This window comes from Triticum aestivum, chromosome 5B (genome assembly GCF_018294505.1).
Source record: "Triticum aestivum cultivar Chinese Spring chromosome 5B, IWGSC CS RefSeq v2.1, whole genome shotgun sequence".
Classification (NCBI taxonomy): Eukaryota; Viridiplantae; Streptophyta; class Magnoliopsida; order Poales; family Poaceae; genus Triticum; species Triticum aestivum.
The window spans coordinates 534272611-534289389 of NC_057807.1; the positions used below are offsets into that span (position 1 = coordinate 534272611).

General features: G+C 43.0%; 1 protein-coding gene across 1 annotated transcript; it reads left to right on the plus strand.

The window, feature by feature from the left end:
* Window positions 1-1350: 1350 nt before the first annotated feature.
* LOC123113002 (BURP domain-containing protein 9) lies at window positions 1351-4737 on the plus strand. The gene is made up of 4 exons (XM_044534101.1): window positions 1351-1413; window positions 1537-1699; window positions 2690-3610; window positions 3713-4737. The coding sequence occupies exons 1-4, from the start codon at window positions 1378-1380 to the stop codon at window positions 4477-4479; spliced, it is 1887 nt and encodes a 628-aa protein (XP_044390036.1). The 5' UTR covers window positions 1351-1377; the 3' UTR covers window positions 4480-4737.
* The last annotated feature ends 12042 nt before the right edge of the window (window positions 4738-16779 follow it).

Here is a 16779-nt window from a genome sequence, read left to right on the forward strand (position 1 = left end):
GATGTCGTCTTTCTCTTTTTGTGGGGACAAAAAGGAACAGGCCCTATTAACGTAGAATAGTTCAGGAAAACACTTAAGCAGCTCACGATTTGCTAGCCGTGCAGCGAAACTCGAATCCTAATCTAGTTCTGTCTATAGCAATGCAAGCCTCATTAGATAGCTGCTAAAGATGTTCTTAGCCCTGTTTTAACTACTCTCTTCGATGCATAATAAGTTTCACAATTTTGAACTTTATTTTAGAGAAAAGGCGTTGGTCGAGCCCGAGAAGAGCTCGAATCTAGCCTAACTTTGAATTAACAAAGCCATCAACCGGTCAGGATTACAATACAGCAGCGTATACAAAGAGAATAGATAAAAGCGAAAAAAAAGAAAGTACATGTACGGCATAATAAGTGTCACAGTTTTGAACTAAGATCGAACTACCCTTAGTTAAAACTGCGACACTTATTTTGAATTGGAGGGAGTAGTTCAATCGTGATTAACGTACCTACATGTACGATAGGGTGCAGTGTGTTCCAGATCCTAACCGGCCCGGGTTTGCAATATTCCGTGTTTTTTGAGACTAAAATAAGTAAAGCGAGTTCCACATGGTGTGTTGTTTACAGACTAACATTACATCAAACAACGGGCGGTATAGATACCCAATTGAGCAGAAAATTGTGTTGAGATCAGGACCCCTAAGAAACAGAGTTCTTCCAAGAACAAATAAAATAGACCCAGTTGATGATGGAATCATCATGCATGATGGACGTGTTGTCACCTGGATTTGGTCTCATCACTCATGGGGTGGTGCGGTCTTTTGGTTAAAAAAGAAGAAGGATAAAACCAGTTCTACTATGCTTGTACTACAGCTAGTGAATCTTGCATTCAGCTACCGGAAATGTAACACACTCCCTCCAGTCGGAATTGCAAGGTGCATTTTGTTCGGTTAAGTCAAGATTTTCACCAGCAGTTACGGACAGGCACAGTTACTGTCCGCCTGTCCCCCGATCGTGCCACAGCTCTAGTATATCCACTAAAGAAAGGAACACGAGTACCGCATGGTGTAGTTCTTAACTACGAGTTGTTGTGTGAAAGGCTGAGTGGTCAGTGTCAAGTTTCATCATACGTTGGCCTTTGGGTCATATGTATAGCTAGGCCAGATTGTTCTGCTCATGAATCTTGAATATTCAACCTGGCAAATGACGAGCATCTACTCCCTCTGTCCCATAATGTAAGGCGTTTTTCGACACGGAGGGAGTACATGATTACTGTTTCTTGTGGCCGAGCATCTACAAGGCTTTAGCATTAAGTTATGCAACTAGTTGATGCATCTGGACTATAAATAGGACCCCATTCAACCATGTTTTCTCCACCATTACTCACTAGCAACGCAACATGGATCTACTTCTGCCACTCATCTCGCTTTTATTGGTGAGTGCATAAAACATGCTCTAATCAGATTTGTGTGTGTGTGTGTGTGTGTGTGTGTGTGTGTGTGTGTGTGTGTGTGTGTGTGTGTTACGATCATTATGTTGCTCGTTGTGATGCACGCAGGTCGCTGGCGGAGGAGGCAGGTGGCTTGGGAGCTTCGTCGACGGGGCCACGACAGCGGTGCCAAACTTGGAGGAGGTACCATCGGCGGCGTACTGGGAGACAGTGCTTCCTGGAATTCCAATGCCTCCAGCTATCATCAACCTGCTGTTAGCCCAACAAAACGGTCTCTCTCTCTCCCTTCCCCCGCCCCTTTCTCTAGTGACCTCATTTAAGTGGTTTTGACAATTATTGGTGGCGCACATTTCCCTCGTTCATACCTACACACTTTTTATAACAACTTTTGGTTTGCAGTCCATCACTAACATTTATATATATATAACCTTTTGGGCTAGTGAATGATACTCCCTTAGTACAAAAATATAAGGCATTTTTTGACACTAGAGTAAATGTTAACTTAAAGCATATGAACTATTGCATATACAAGAATTATTTTCATGATATATGTACTATGAAGAATAAAGTAACTTCTTTTGACAAGAAGCATAGTACTTGTGCATGTGGAAAACGACCCTTCTAAACCGTTACATGTCGTATAAAATACAAAAGTCGTATGTATATGGGTGTCATCAATCAAATGGCACGGTTGTTTCAAAATTTCCATCTCAATACGCAGCCCAAAAATTACTTTATGTCAAAAGCTCCTACGGCCAAACTTACCTTTGATTGATGGTGGGTGATGATTGAATTAAATACTACTCTTACTTTGCAAGAGGAAAGTTTTTTTTTTGAAACGGACTTTGCAAGAGGAAAGTGGGAGCACCATAAAAGTGCTTCTAAATTTAAATGGTTTCGAAGCGCAGTGTGTAAATTAACCCATGCAATTGTTCATAAGTATATTTGTATGTGTTGACATTCTTTTGAAGGAATTATTATCTAAATGCAATTAAAGGCAATGCTTAGTTGATACCGGCGATTCAATGAAAAAAAGCGCTCAGATCCAGCCCTTTGATTGACATGGATATCGACAATTATTTTCTCCAAGTTAACCACATGTACTGCAAACGTTAGTGAATGAGGAACAATGTATGCATTTTCACATAATGTGCATAGGATATATGTTGTGATTGTCTCGTCGATTCTATGCAACTTGTCCTCACCACTATTAACCTACTCATAAGTCTATATACATCATGTTTGTCATATGTGCATGCAGTGCACACCTCTCCAGATGATATTATTATCAATCCAAATAACCTCAAGTCTGGCAAAGGACCACGGAAAATTGGGCCATACTATGAAAAACTCAAGTTGGAACCTACCCATGAGGATAAACCTGTTCATATTTCATTACAAGTTGAAGAAGAAGCAGGCAAAATATTTGCAACACATAGAACAGACATGGAAGAGAATCTAAAGGAAATATCAGTGTCATATGGCTTAGAAGGCAAAACATACTCAAACAAAGTTCTCCCAAATTTGAAGAAGATCTTTGCAGCATATAAACCAAGGAAACAAGAAAATCTAAAGGAAATATCTATATCATATGGATCAAAAGATGGAAAGGATGAACCAGAAGTCTCAAGGGCAGGGTTAGAAGGTGAAAAGGAGTTGAAAGAAATACCTTTGTCTTATGGGGTAGAAGGCGAGGGTGTCCTAAAGGAAATCTCTGTGGCATATGGGGTAGAAGGCAGGAAGAGTCTAAAGGAAGCACCTGTTTCATATGGGAAAGAACAAGAAGGAAAGCTAAACGAAATCTTCGTGTCATATGGGTTGGATGAAGGCAAAGGTGAACACAATAAATTATTCAACCAAGATGCAGAGGATCCACATAAAGCTACAATGTCATATGGTTCTGAACATGAAGAGGATCCACATAAAGCTACAATGTCATATGGATCTGGAAATGAAGAGGATCCACATAAAGCTACAATGTCATATGGATCTGAACATGAAGAGGATCCACATAAAGCTACAATGTCATATGTATTAGAACATGAAGAGGATCCACATAAAGCTACAATGTCATATAGTTCAGAACATGAAGAGGATCCACATAAAGCCACCATGTCATATGAGTCAGGACATGAAAAGGATCTAAAGACATTTTTAACAGGACATGAGACACATTTAAAAGGTAAATTTTACTATTTTTTATATTGCCATATATATGTCAATCAATCGTATGACTATATAAAAGTTATAATAAATGTTTTTTCTTCTAATTTTCATGTTGTAGTAAAAGGAGAGGGGAGTCACCATGCTCATTCTCACAAGCACGGGAACAAAAAGCAGGCAGGCGTTTTCTTCTTCCACGACATGTTGCGGCTTGGTTCTGTGATAATTCCAACCATCCCACTGACAACCTCCTTGCCGGCCCTTCTTCCCCACAACATTGCCAAATCCATCCCGTTCTCCACGGAGCGCCTCTCCGACATAATCGCGATATTTGCACCGGCGTCGCTCGCGATGGCTAGAGAGATACGATGGACGCTCGACACATGTGACCACCCGCGGACGCTTCCCGGCCAAAAAGCAGGTTGCGCCACCTCCCTTGAGTCCCTCACTGAGCTAGCATCATCCCTTCACGGGACGCACAACGTCCATGCGTTCTCGGCCGCCAATCTACCCATTGATGCCGCAGGCACGCCGGCGCTGCGCGGGATGTACAACATGACAGCCGTGCGAAAGCTCTCTGACTCACAGGAGATCGTCACCTGCCATGATCTGACGTACCCATACACGGTGTACTATTGCCACACCGCCAACCCTACTGCCGCGTACACGGTCACCCTTGAGAGTGTGGATGGTGCAACGGTGCCGCAAGTGATGGAGGCTCTAGCCGTGTGCCACCTTGACACGTCGCGGTGGAGCCCGAAGAACCCGTTCTTTGAGATGCACAACCTCAAGCCGGGGGATGTGGCCGTGTGCCACTTCCTCACTAAGCTCAGCATCATCTGGGTGCGTGGTGGCGAGCAGGGAGACACACATGCAGCAACCCGTTAGAAGAGGACGCATGTGCACCTGTGGTGTCTGTATGTGTGAGCCATGACACGTACATCGGTACATTATGTGGGTAAATCTTCGTAAAATGCATGATGGTGTTATGAAATAAATGGTGTGCAGAAGTCATCGTATGAACTTCATAATATGTGAGTAAAATATTTGTGGCGTGTCGCAGTTGTTGTAAGAACATCACCCATCTATTGTGTCTTACATTGTGTCTACTAGTAAATTGAGTAATCTATGAGGTGTCTTTCCGTACAGTATATAAAGATGACCATTCGGATGGTTTAAAAAATACTCCCAACTATAAGATGTTTTTTATATTTAATATAGACTACATACGGACTGAAATGAGTGAGCGAACGCACCAAAACATGTATGTATACATCCAATTCAGAAAAAAAAAGTTAGAACATCTTATATTTTTGAATGCAGGGAGTATATTCTAATATGCCCTGTCCAGAACAATTTGTCGATTTGCAAATATGAAGAGTCTTCACTATATCCAACTTTCATCACTATTTTGAGCTATATTGATTATGAGAGTATGTTTAAATGATGTTATTTTCTACTATATATCCAGTTTGAATATTGACTACACATTCTGAGTCGACTGCAGGCTAGCTTACTAGGACAAGAGTATATTTAGGTGAAGAATTCCAAGAATATTTTCCATGCTTCTTGCCAAATCTGTTTGTAATGTGTCTTTATATTTGCCATCATGTTTATTATCTAAACGACAAAACTTAAACTTTTGTCTTTTTACTACATTTGTTCCATGACAAATTTCACCGAGCATGATTTTTTGGTATTTATATTGAGTTGGCGTGGTGCTTCGTGCTCCTGGTTCATCGTATGAAACGGAAACGTTCGATGTGGGGAAACAGGCATCACAACTCCTATTTGACATGTAGGTCACTCGATAGCGACCAAACACATACCCTACATTCATTACGTTTCATATTGGGCCAACCCAAGTAGGCTGGTACAACAAACTCCTTATTTCGATTTTGGACTCTCCATGAGATTCATAGTTGCATTACCTATAGCTTCCTTATTCCTAGAGAAAACAGATTCGGAATTGTCCCATTTTTGTCCAATGATAACTTGCATCCATGCACTTGAGATTATCTAGAAGCTTCCCTGAACAAGTTTTTTCTTTATTTTTTCTTTTTCGTTTTTATTTCTTTTTTCTTTTCTTTGCTTTTTCGTTCCTTTTTCATTTTTTTCATGTTTGTTAAATTTCCCTTTTCTTTTCATTTCCATTTTTATTTTTTTATTTTTATTTTTCATTTTGTGACCATCTTTCAAATTCCTTAACCTTTTCTAAAATCGTGTACATTTTCAAATTTTATGAAATTTTTAAGAATTTGCATACATTTTTTATAATTTCATAATTTTTTGAAAATTTGAACAATTTCTAAACTTGTGAACATTTTTTTGTCACGGTGAACATTTTTTAAAATTTGGGAAAATTTCTGAAATTCAGGAATATTTTTTCTGTTTTGATGAACATTTATTGAATTCATGAGCATATATTTTTATGATATTGGGAAACAACTTTTGAAATTGGAGAAAATATTCAAAAATGTCATATTTTTTGAATTTATGAACATTTTTTAAAATTCATGATTTTTTTAATACGCACACATTTTTCAAATCCTGAACAATTTTTTATTTCTCGAACCCTTTTTTTCAAAATCATGTGCATTTTTGGAATATGCAAACTCTTTTGAAAACCATGAATTTTCTGTATCCACAAACATTTTATGAGTTCCCGAACTTTTTTCAAAATCATGAATATTTGTATTAAAAATAGCATTTTTTCCAAAAGTGAACATTTTTTAGATACAGATTTTTTGAAAAGAAAAACAGAAAAGAGAAAACGAAAAGCAAAATGTAAAAAAGGGGGGCATCCCGCGCCGCACATGGGCTTTTCCTACTTATTCTGCGCGCACGTCGCTGAATAGGAGCTCCCAACGGCCATAGGGAACTTTTTGGTTCCCTACCAGATCAGTTCCCGAGATACCCGGGTAAGAAAATTTCCTCTCACGATGAAGTTATTGCATATAGTATTTTTTTCTACAATATATTTTATAATTTTTTAAATGTTTAATGATGATCTACCAACATATATAATAGGGAAACGTTTGGGCGCGGTGCATCGGCCGAACTTTCGGCCGGTTCGCTCGCCACGCTGGCCCAACGCACGATACGTAGTGGTTCCTGCATGCCCCGCCTCCATCCCCTACCTTCAGCCCTCACGCCCGCATCCCCTCCCCCTCTCCGGGCTGCCACGGGGGCCACCACGAGCTCCATCACCGGCGGCCAGGCGCTCCCGCGCGCACCCACCATGGCTGCCTGCTGCCATGGCCAGATCCATCCCCTACCTACATCCTTCACACGCGCACATCCCCTCCCCCTCTCCTATCGGGCTGCGACTAGGCCACCACAGGCTCCATCGACGACGGTCAGGCGCTCCCTCGCCGGCTGCCATGGCTGCTTACCACCATGGCCGGATCCATCCCCGTATACAAGTGTTGCAACTGTCACCTAGAAAAGCTTCAACAGCTATTGAAAAAAGCTTCAACCATAGACACAGAAAGTTTCAATGACACTTCATAACAAGGGGAAGCTGCAACCGTAGTTGGATTTTGCTACTACCGGCTAAGCTTTTTGCTACATCCACCAGGCGGAGCTGCGACCTCGCGACGACGACAACGATGATTTTTGCTACAACCGTAGTAGATTTTTGCTACTACCGCTGAAGTTTTTGCTACATCCATGTAAGGCGGAGTTGCGACCTCGCGAAGACGGCGACGGTGTTTGATTTTTGCTGCAACCGTAGTTTTTATTTGCTACTACGGGTGAAGTTTTTTGCTACATCCATTCAAAATGGCGTTGATTGACTGACGGCTGCCATCGACATAATTCCCTGTAGCGAGCATCAATGGCGAGGGGCGGCGGCCGAGCTACAACCGCCGCCGTCAAGAGCTGCAACGCAGGTGGAGTTGTTGCATGGGGACCGGCGACGAGGACGGCCGGCGACGGCGAGGACCGACGACGAGGACGGTCGGCGAGGGCGGGATCCGGCGGCGACGAGGAAGACCGGCGAGGGTGGGGACCGACGACCACCGGAGGGGACAGGAGGCGCGGCGCCGCGCTGCCCCGAACAAGACTGCCCGAGGAAGAAGAAAGAGAGCTGGAGGTGATTCGTTTTTTTTTTGCTTGGATCCAATCGAACGGCTATGCGCACATGGCATAGGGCGGTTGCGGTGCGACCGGCCGAAACTTTCGGCCGGCGCACCGGCGCAGAGTGCTGCCCTATATAATATAGCAAATATTAAGAAACACAAACATAACAACTTTCCAAATCTCGCCAAATTTTCTCTCACGATACCGGGGTGGCAATGATGCTATCAAATCATTCTCCACATTCATGTGAATTGAGTACGCAATAAATTCCTACGGATCCTTAGAAAACTGAAAAAGGAGAAATAGTAAGTTCCAGCCCGCCATTAGGCATCTTAGAACCTTCGTGAAGGCATCCACAGTTCAAAACTCGAAACATTGAATCTACATGAAGAGATCCTTGGAGATCTGATCTCTGCATGTATGGAAAACATTGAATCTACATGAGGAGGTCATTTGAGATCTGATCCCTGCAAGTATAGAAAACATTGACTGTGCATGGACGCGTCCAAAGAAGAGTGAGAGAGAACAGAGATGTGGCAAAATTACTACGAATTAAGGCCGTGATCTCGACCACATTAAACCCCGGATCTCACGCAATCTTCAAATTCAGCAGGCGAACTTGCATTCCTCCCAGATCATCTCCGGCCTTGCATAAGTTTTTTTGAATGATTGCCTTGTATAAGTAGGCATGCACAGATCCCATCCAAGAACTACTCAACTCGTCTGCCAAGAAAACACCAAAACCAAACCGCGTCCATGGACGTGGTGCAAGTCGACAATGAGGAGGTGCAGCCGATCAATGAGGAGACGTCGGCGCCGGCCCTGGAGCTAAACCTCCTCGGCGCTCTCGGCGTTGAGCAGGGGAAGGAAAAGGCCATGTCCAGCCAGGCGGCGGGGCCGTCGGTGGCGGCAGCCGGAGGCGGCGCTTCTCGCCGCATGTTCAAGTGCAACTATTGCCAACGCAAGTTCTACACGTCGCAGGCGCTGGGCGGCCACCAGAACGCACACAAGCACGAGCGCTCCCTCGCCATGGGCATTGCCGCGGGGCGGGGTATCGGCCCTGGCGGCCCCCTAGTGCCGCACCACCTTCGCTTCCCCAACGTCTGGCCCTATTCCACCACCGGCAGGTCGTTCGTCGGCGCCGCGACGCCGTTCCACGGGATGCACATGCACTACAACCGCCCAGGATGGGGCCCGGCGGCCCAGCCGTCCTTGGCCGGGCTCACCCGTCACGCCGGCGCCAACCAGCCGATGTACCGGGCGGAGGCCTACGGCTATGGCGCGTCGCCCAGGGCTCCCATCTCGGGCTTCCCTGACGCTGCGCCGGCGATGACCGCGATACAGCGGGCCGGTGGCAGCGCAGTGGCAACGGTGCCGATCATAGCGTTAGTGAAGTGAAGCAAGATGAGGAGATCGCCAGCAAGATAGACTTGACTCTCAAGCTCTAGCTAGCTCCCTAGGGTGTTATCATTACAACGCTAGAGCATTAATCTCCGATCTTGTTCCATCAAGCAAGAACTTTATCATGAAGGGTGAGGAATGAACGGACTCGGCCAAATGAAGATATAAGCAAATAAACCTATATAGGGATACTAAAAGGAAAAAATTGAACCAAAATCAAAATAAAATGCATCATAGACCCAACATCATTCTATCATAATTCACAATTCACAAGTAGTAGATGCTACTGATAGAGGTATGGCATAATCACAAGTAGTTACTTCTTCCATTTTTACTGTAATAGATTCAAGTGGTTGATACCTGATAGTGCTAGTCTAAGTAGTTATCTCTGTTCTCTTCCGGAGATGTATTATGAAAAGTTCATTGATAGAGAAAGAATACTTGATCTTCAAAGTGCACAGTCAATATTATGTTATATTCAAAAAAACAAGTCGAGGAGTAAAGGCACAGCTCTTCATTACCACACTTCCAATCGATATTCCTACGAGATTGATGCTCGAAGAAAAAGACATGATTTGATAGAAACTTTAAGTGGGTATCAGATAAAGTAGAATGAATGGTATCAATTTCTTCTTTTCTATACTAAATATGCTTCGGTATCTTTTTCATCATTCCCTTTTGTAAGCCAAGCAGTGACTACCCTCTGGAGCCCACTTTCCAAAGCACCAAATGACTTATTTTCATTTAAGCGTGATCAGCTACACCTGAAATACCACCCGTACATAGTACACCATTACCATTGCGGAGCGCCTTTTTTTTTGTATTGAATTTCTCTAGGAAGAAAAAGAGTCGGTAGCCTTGTAGAACAACCTCGTTTCTCGCTTTTGTCGATTGACTTGTGGGACTCTATTGAATTTCAGCATGAGTGTGGTATATTACTGACATGAAGCCGGACCTCTATGAGTTTTCACAATGGTCAATGCTATCTGTCGTGGATTTGTCACGGCAGATGTCCTTAGTATGAGGACTTAGTCGCGAGGCCAGCGCATCTATGTGGTAACTTGAGAGGGGTTGATCGGGACGAGAGACACGATACGCAAGACAAGGATTTAGACAGCTTCGGGCCCCGGGAAACATCATCCGGAATAGCCCTACATGCTGTTTGAGGCTAGATCTCATTATGCTCATCGAGAGTCGCCGCATCAGCCGGCTCCCCCTTTGTGTCTAGCCCTAGATATTGTTTCTTGTTACTTGTCCCTCTTTGGGGTGCCCTGCCCCTTCTTATATAAGTTAGAGGGGCGGGTTACATGTGGAGTCCAAATAGGATTAGGACTAGCCTATCTTCTACTACAAGCCGGATACAAGTCCGGGTCTTGATTCCTTGTAAGGAAGATATTCCTCACGCTTTTCCTCTTAAGCCGGCCTACCATAACGTAAGCCGGCCTTCTGGGCCTTGAGCCTCCCGGGCCCCCGGGTCTTGTCGCTCATCTGATCCGCTTGCCAGGTCACCCATAAGTCGCCAGGATCGGACGGGTCACTTAGTGTGTCGTCCAGCCAGGGCGGGTCATTAGTGAGTCGCCAAGTCCGGCCGGGTTATACTTCCGGCCGGGTTACACCGCGGGGTATATCCCCGACATTAGCCCCCAAGTTTAGCTTGGATTTATCCATGATAAACTTATGCTGCAAAAATAAACACAAGAACAAATTTGACAGGTTGTGCTCCGGGTTAAGAATTCTTGTAAACCGGCACCTGAACATCCTTAAGTCCTTGTCATTTCCTTCTTTTAGAAAATCCGGGTCAATAGACCAACTTCACAATCAATTTGCTTGTAGAAGAAACATTGTAAACAAATAATCCATTTGAGTCGGCTTCCAAAGCGCCGGCTTAAAAAATATAGGTCTTGAAATACTCATCTGATTTTCAACCGGCTTAAACATGTAGATCTTGCCAAGTTATAATTTCCAAAATCTCCGAGTTATAAAAGACTGATGATGTCGAGTCATAATTATTGTTGACACCGGGTCATGTAATTGATCTTCCTTATTTACTCAAAGCTGAGAATTTGAAGATGTTCCTTCTTTATATGCATAATACTTGTAGCCCTCAAGTCTTAAGAGGAGAACATAGTGATAACTTAAGACTTGCTTCAATATAAGTGTTGCAACCTTGAAGAAATCCGGGTAATTCATCTCAATCATTAGTCATAAACTGAATATTCCTCATATGTAGCCCCCAAGTGCCGGGTTGTCATGCTTGCAGAAACCTGGAACTTGTAATTGCTTTATGTTCATGAAAACTTCAACCAGTGTAGCCTCCAAGGGCCGGGTCATTATGCAATAATGAGCAGGGACTTTGTAGATATAACCATGTAAATTTGAGCAGCAATGTGTAGCCCCTAAGGGCCGGCTTAGTAAGATAATACTGAGCTGGGACCTTGAATTTTTGACAGGAGCAATTGGTAGCCCCCAAGGACCGGCTCATTATGATGTGATGAGTCGGGTCTTCATAAGTTGAGCAAAAAATGACTTTTGTATTAGCCCACAAGTGTCATGGTGCATGCTGTTGGGAACGTAGTAATTTCAAAAAAAAATCCTACACACACGCAAGATCATGGTGATGGCATAGCAACGAGAGGGGAGAGTGTTCGTCCACGTACCCTCGTAGACCGTAAGCGGAAGCGTTAGCACAACGCGATTGATGTAGTCGTACGTCTTCATGATCCGACCGATCCAAGCACCGAACGTACGGGGCCTCCGAGTTCAGCACACGTTCAGCTCGATGACGATCTCCGGCCTCCGATCCAGCGAAGCTCCGGAGATGAGTTCCGTCAGCACGACGGCGTGGTGACTATGATGATGTTCTACCGGCGCAGGGCTTCGCCTAAACTCCGCGACGATATGACCGAGGTGGAATATGGTGGAGGGGGGCACCACACACGGCTAAGGAACGATCCGTAGATCAACTTGTGTTGTTGTGCCTAGAGGTGCCCCCCTGCCCCCGTATATAAAGGAGCCATTGGGAGGGGTTCGGCCGGCCAGGAGGGGCGCGCCAGGAGGAGTCCTCCTCCCACCGAGAGTAGGACTCCCCCCCTTCCTTGTTGGAGTAGGAGAGAAGGAAAGAGGGGGAGAGGAGGAAGGAAAAGGGGGCTGCACCCCTTGTCTAATTCGGACCAGAGGGGGGCTGCACCCCTCCTTCCTTTCGGCCTCTCTCCTCTATTCCTGTATGGCCCAATAAGGCCCATATACTCCCCGGCGAATTCCCGTAACTCTCCGGTACTCCGAAAAATACCCGAATGACTCGGAACCTTTCCGAACTCCGAATATAGTCGTCCAATATATCGATCTTTATGTCTCGACCATTTCGAGACTCCTCGTCATGTCCCCGATCTCATCCGGGACTCCGAACTCCTTCGGTACATCAAAACTCATAAACTCATAATAAAACTGTCATCGAAACCTTAAGCGTGCGGACCCTACGGGTTCGAGAACTATGTTGACATGACCTAGAACTATTCTCGGTCAATAACCAATAGCGGAACCTGGATGCCCATATTGGCTCCTACATATTCTACGAAGATCTTTATCGGTCAAACCGCATAACAACCTACGTTGTTCCCTTTGTCATCGGTATGTTACTTGCCCGAGATTCGATCGTCGGTATCCAATACCTAGTTCAATATCGTTACCGGCAAGTCTCTTTACTCATTCCATAATGCATCATTCCATAACTAACTCATTAGCTACATTGCTTGCAAGGCTTATTGTGATGTGCATTACCGAGAGGGCCCAGAGATACCTCTCCGACAATCAGAGTGACAAAACCTAATCTCGAAATACGCCAACCCAACATGTAACTTTGGAGACACCTGTAGTACTCCTTTATAATCACCCAGTTACGTTGTGACGTTTGGTAGCACCCAAAGTGTTCCTCCGGCAAACGGGAGTTGCATAATCTCATAGTTACAGGGACATGTATAAGTCATGAAGAAAGCAATAGCAACATACTAAACGATCAAGTGCTAAGCTAACGGAATGGGTCAAGTCAATCACATCATTCTCCTAATGATGTGATCCCGTTAATCAAATGACAACTCTTTTGTCCATGGTTAGGAAACATAACCATCTTTGATAAATGAGCTAGTCAAGTAGAGGCATACTAGTGACACTATGTTTGTCTATGTATTCACACATGTATCATGTTTCCGGTTAATAGAATTCTAGCATGAATAATAAACATTTATCATGATATGAGGAAATAAATAATAACTTTATTATTGCCTCTAGGGCATATTTCCTTCAGTCTCCCACTTGCACTAGAGTCAATAATCTAGTTCACATCGCCATGTGATTTAACACCAACATTCATATCTGTATATGATTAACACCCATAGTTCACATCGTCATGTGACCAACACCCAAAGGGTTTACTAGAGTCAATAATCTAGTTCACATCTCTATGTGATTAACACCCAAAGAGTACTAAGGTGTGATCATGTTTTGCTCGTGAGAGAAGCTTAGTCAACGGGTCTGTCACATTTAGAGCCATATGTATTTTGCAAATATTCTATGTCTACAATGCTCTGAACGGAGCTACTCTAGCTAATTGCTCCCACTTTCAATATGTATCCAGATTGAGACTTAGAGTCATCTGGATCGGTGTGAAAGCTTGCACCGATGTAACTCTTTACGACGGGCTCTTTTATCATCTCCATAATCGAGAAATACTTCCTTAGTCCTTACTAAGGATATTCTTGACCGCTGTCCAGTGATCTACTATTAGATCAAAATTGTATTCCTTTGCCAAACTCAGAGCAAGGTATACAATATGTCTGGTTCACAGCATAGCATACTTTATAGAACCTATGGCCGAGGCATAGGGAATGACCTTTCATTCTATTTTCTGCCATGGTCGGGTCTTGAGTCTTACTCAATTTCATACCTTGCAACACGGGCAAGAACTCCTTCTTTGACTGTTCCATTTTGAACTATTTCAAAAATTTATCAAGGTATGTATTTATTGAAAAATCTTATCAAGCGTCTTGATCTATCTATATAGATCTTGATGCTCAATGTGCAAGCAGCTTCACCGAGGTCTTTCTTTGAAAAACTCTTATTCAAGTATCCTTTCATGCTTTGCAGAATAATTCTACATTATTTCCGATCAACAATATGTCATTCACATATACTTATCAAAAATGTTGTAGTGCTCCCACTCACTTTCTTGTAAATACAGGCTTCACCGTAAGTCTGTACAAAACTATATGCTTTGATCAACTTATCAAAGCGTATATTCCAACTCTGAGATGCTTGCACCAGTCCATAGATGGATCGCTGGAGCTTGCACATTTTTTTAGCACCTATAGGATTGACAAAACCTTCTGGTTGCATCATATACAACTCTCCGTTTAAGAAAACCATTAAGGAATGCAGTTTTGACATCCATTTGCCAGATTTCATAAAATGTGGCAATTGCTAACATGATTCGGACATACTTAAGCATCGCTACAGTTGAGAAAATCTCATTGTAGTCAACACCTTGAACTTGTCGAAAACCTTTTGCAACAAGTCAAGCTTAGTAGATAGTAATACTACTATCAGTGTCCGTCTTCCTCTTGAAGATCCATTTATTTAACATGGCTTGCTGATCATCGAGCAAGTCAATCAAAGTCCATACTTTGTTCTCATAGATGGATCTCATCTCAGGTTTTATGGCCTCAAGCCATTTCGTGGAATCTGGGCTCATCATCGCTTCCTCATAGTTCGTAGGTTCATCATGGTCTAGCAACATGACTTCCAGAACAGGATTACTGTACCATTCTGGTGCAGATCATACTCTGGAAGACCTACGAGGTTTTGTAGTTACTTGATCTGAAGTTTCATGATCAGCATCATTAGCTTCCTCACTAATTGGTGTATGAATCACTGGAACTGATTTCTGTGATGAACTACTTTCCAATTCGGGAGAAGGTACAAATTACCTTATCAAGCTCTACTTTCCTCCCACTCACTTCTTTCGAGAGAAACTCCTTCTCTAGAAAGGATCCATTTTTAGCAACAAATGTTTTGCCTTCGGATCTGTGATAGAAGGATTACCCAACAGTTTCCTTTGGGTATTCTATGAAGACGCACTTCTCCGATTTGGGTTCGAGCTTATCAGGTTGAAAAACTTTTTCATATAAGCATCGCAACTCCAAAGTTTAAGAAACGACAACTTGGGTTTCTTGCTAAACCATAGTTCATATGGTGTCGTCTCAACGGATTTAGATGGTGCCCTTTTTAACGTGAATGCAGCTGTCTCTAATGCATAACCCCAAAACAATAGTGGTAAATCAGTAGGAGACATCATAGATCGCACCATATCCAATAAAGTGCGGTTACGATGTTCGGACACACCATAACATTGTGGTGTTCCAGGTGGCGTGAGCTGTGAAACTATTCCATATTGTTTTAATTGAAGACCAAACTCGTAACTCAAATATTCATCTCCGCGATCAGATCGCAGAAACTTTATTTTCTTGTTACGATGATTTTTCCACTTCACTCTGAAATTCTTTGAACCTTTCAACTATTTCAGACTTATGTTTCATTGAGTAGATATACCCATATCTGCTCAAATCATCTTGTGAAGGTCAGAAAATAACGATACTTGCCACGAGCATCAACACTCATTGGATCGCATACATCGATATGTATTATTTCCAATAAGTCAGTAGCTTGTTCCATTGTTCCTGAGAACGGAGTTTTAGTCATCTTACCCAAAAGGCACGGTTCGCAAGCATCAAATGATTCATAACCAAGTGATTCCGAAAATCCATCTTTATGGAGTTTCTTCATGCGCTTTACACCGATATGACCCAAACGGCAGTGCCACAAATAAGTTGCACTATCATTATTAACTTTGCATCTTTTGGCATCAATATTATGAATATGTGTATCACTACGATCGAGATCCAACAAACTGTTTTCATTGGGTGTATAACCATCGAAGGCTTTATTCATGTAAATAGAATAACAATTATTCTCTGACTTTAAATGAATAATCGTATTGCAATAAACATGATCAAATCATATTTATGCTCAACGCAAACGCCAAATAACATTTATTCAGGTTTAACACTAATCCCGAAAGTATAGGGAGTGTGCGATGATGATTATATTAATCTTGGAACTACTTCCAACACTCATCGACACTTCCCCTTTCAACTAGTCTCTGTTTATTCTGTAACTCCTGTTTCGAGTTACTAATCTTAGCAGCCGAATAAGTATCAAATACTCAGGGGCTACTATAAACACTAGTAATGCACACATCAATAATCTGTATATCAAATATACCCTTGTTCAATTTGCCATCCTTCTTATCCACCAAATATTCAGGGCATTTCCGCTTCCAGTGACCATTTTCTTTGCAGTGTAAGCACTCAGTTTCAGGCTTTGGTCTTCTTCACGGGAGTGACAACTTGCTTGTCATTCTACTCGAAGTTCCCTTTCTTTCCCTTTGCCCTTCTTTTGAAACTAGTGGTCTTGTCAATCATCAACACTTGATGCTCTTTCTTGATTTCTACCTTCATCGATTTCAACATCACGAAGAGCTCAGGAATCGTTTTCGTCATCCCTTGCATACTATAGTTCATCACTTAGTTCTAGTAACTTAGTGATGGTGACTAGAGAATTCTATCAATCATTATCTTATCTGGAAGATTAACT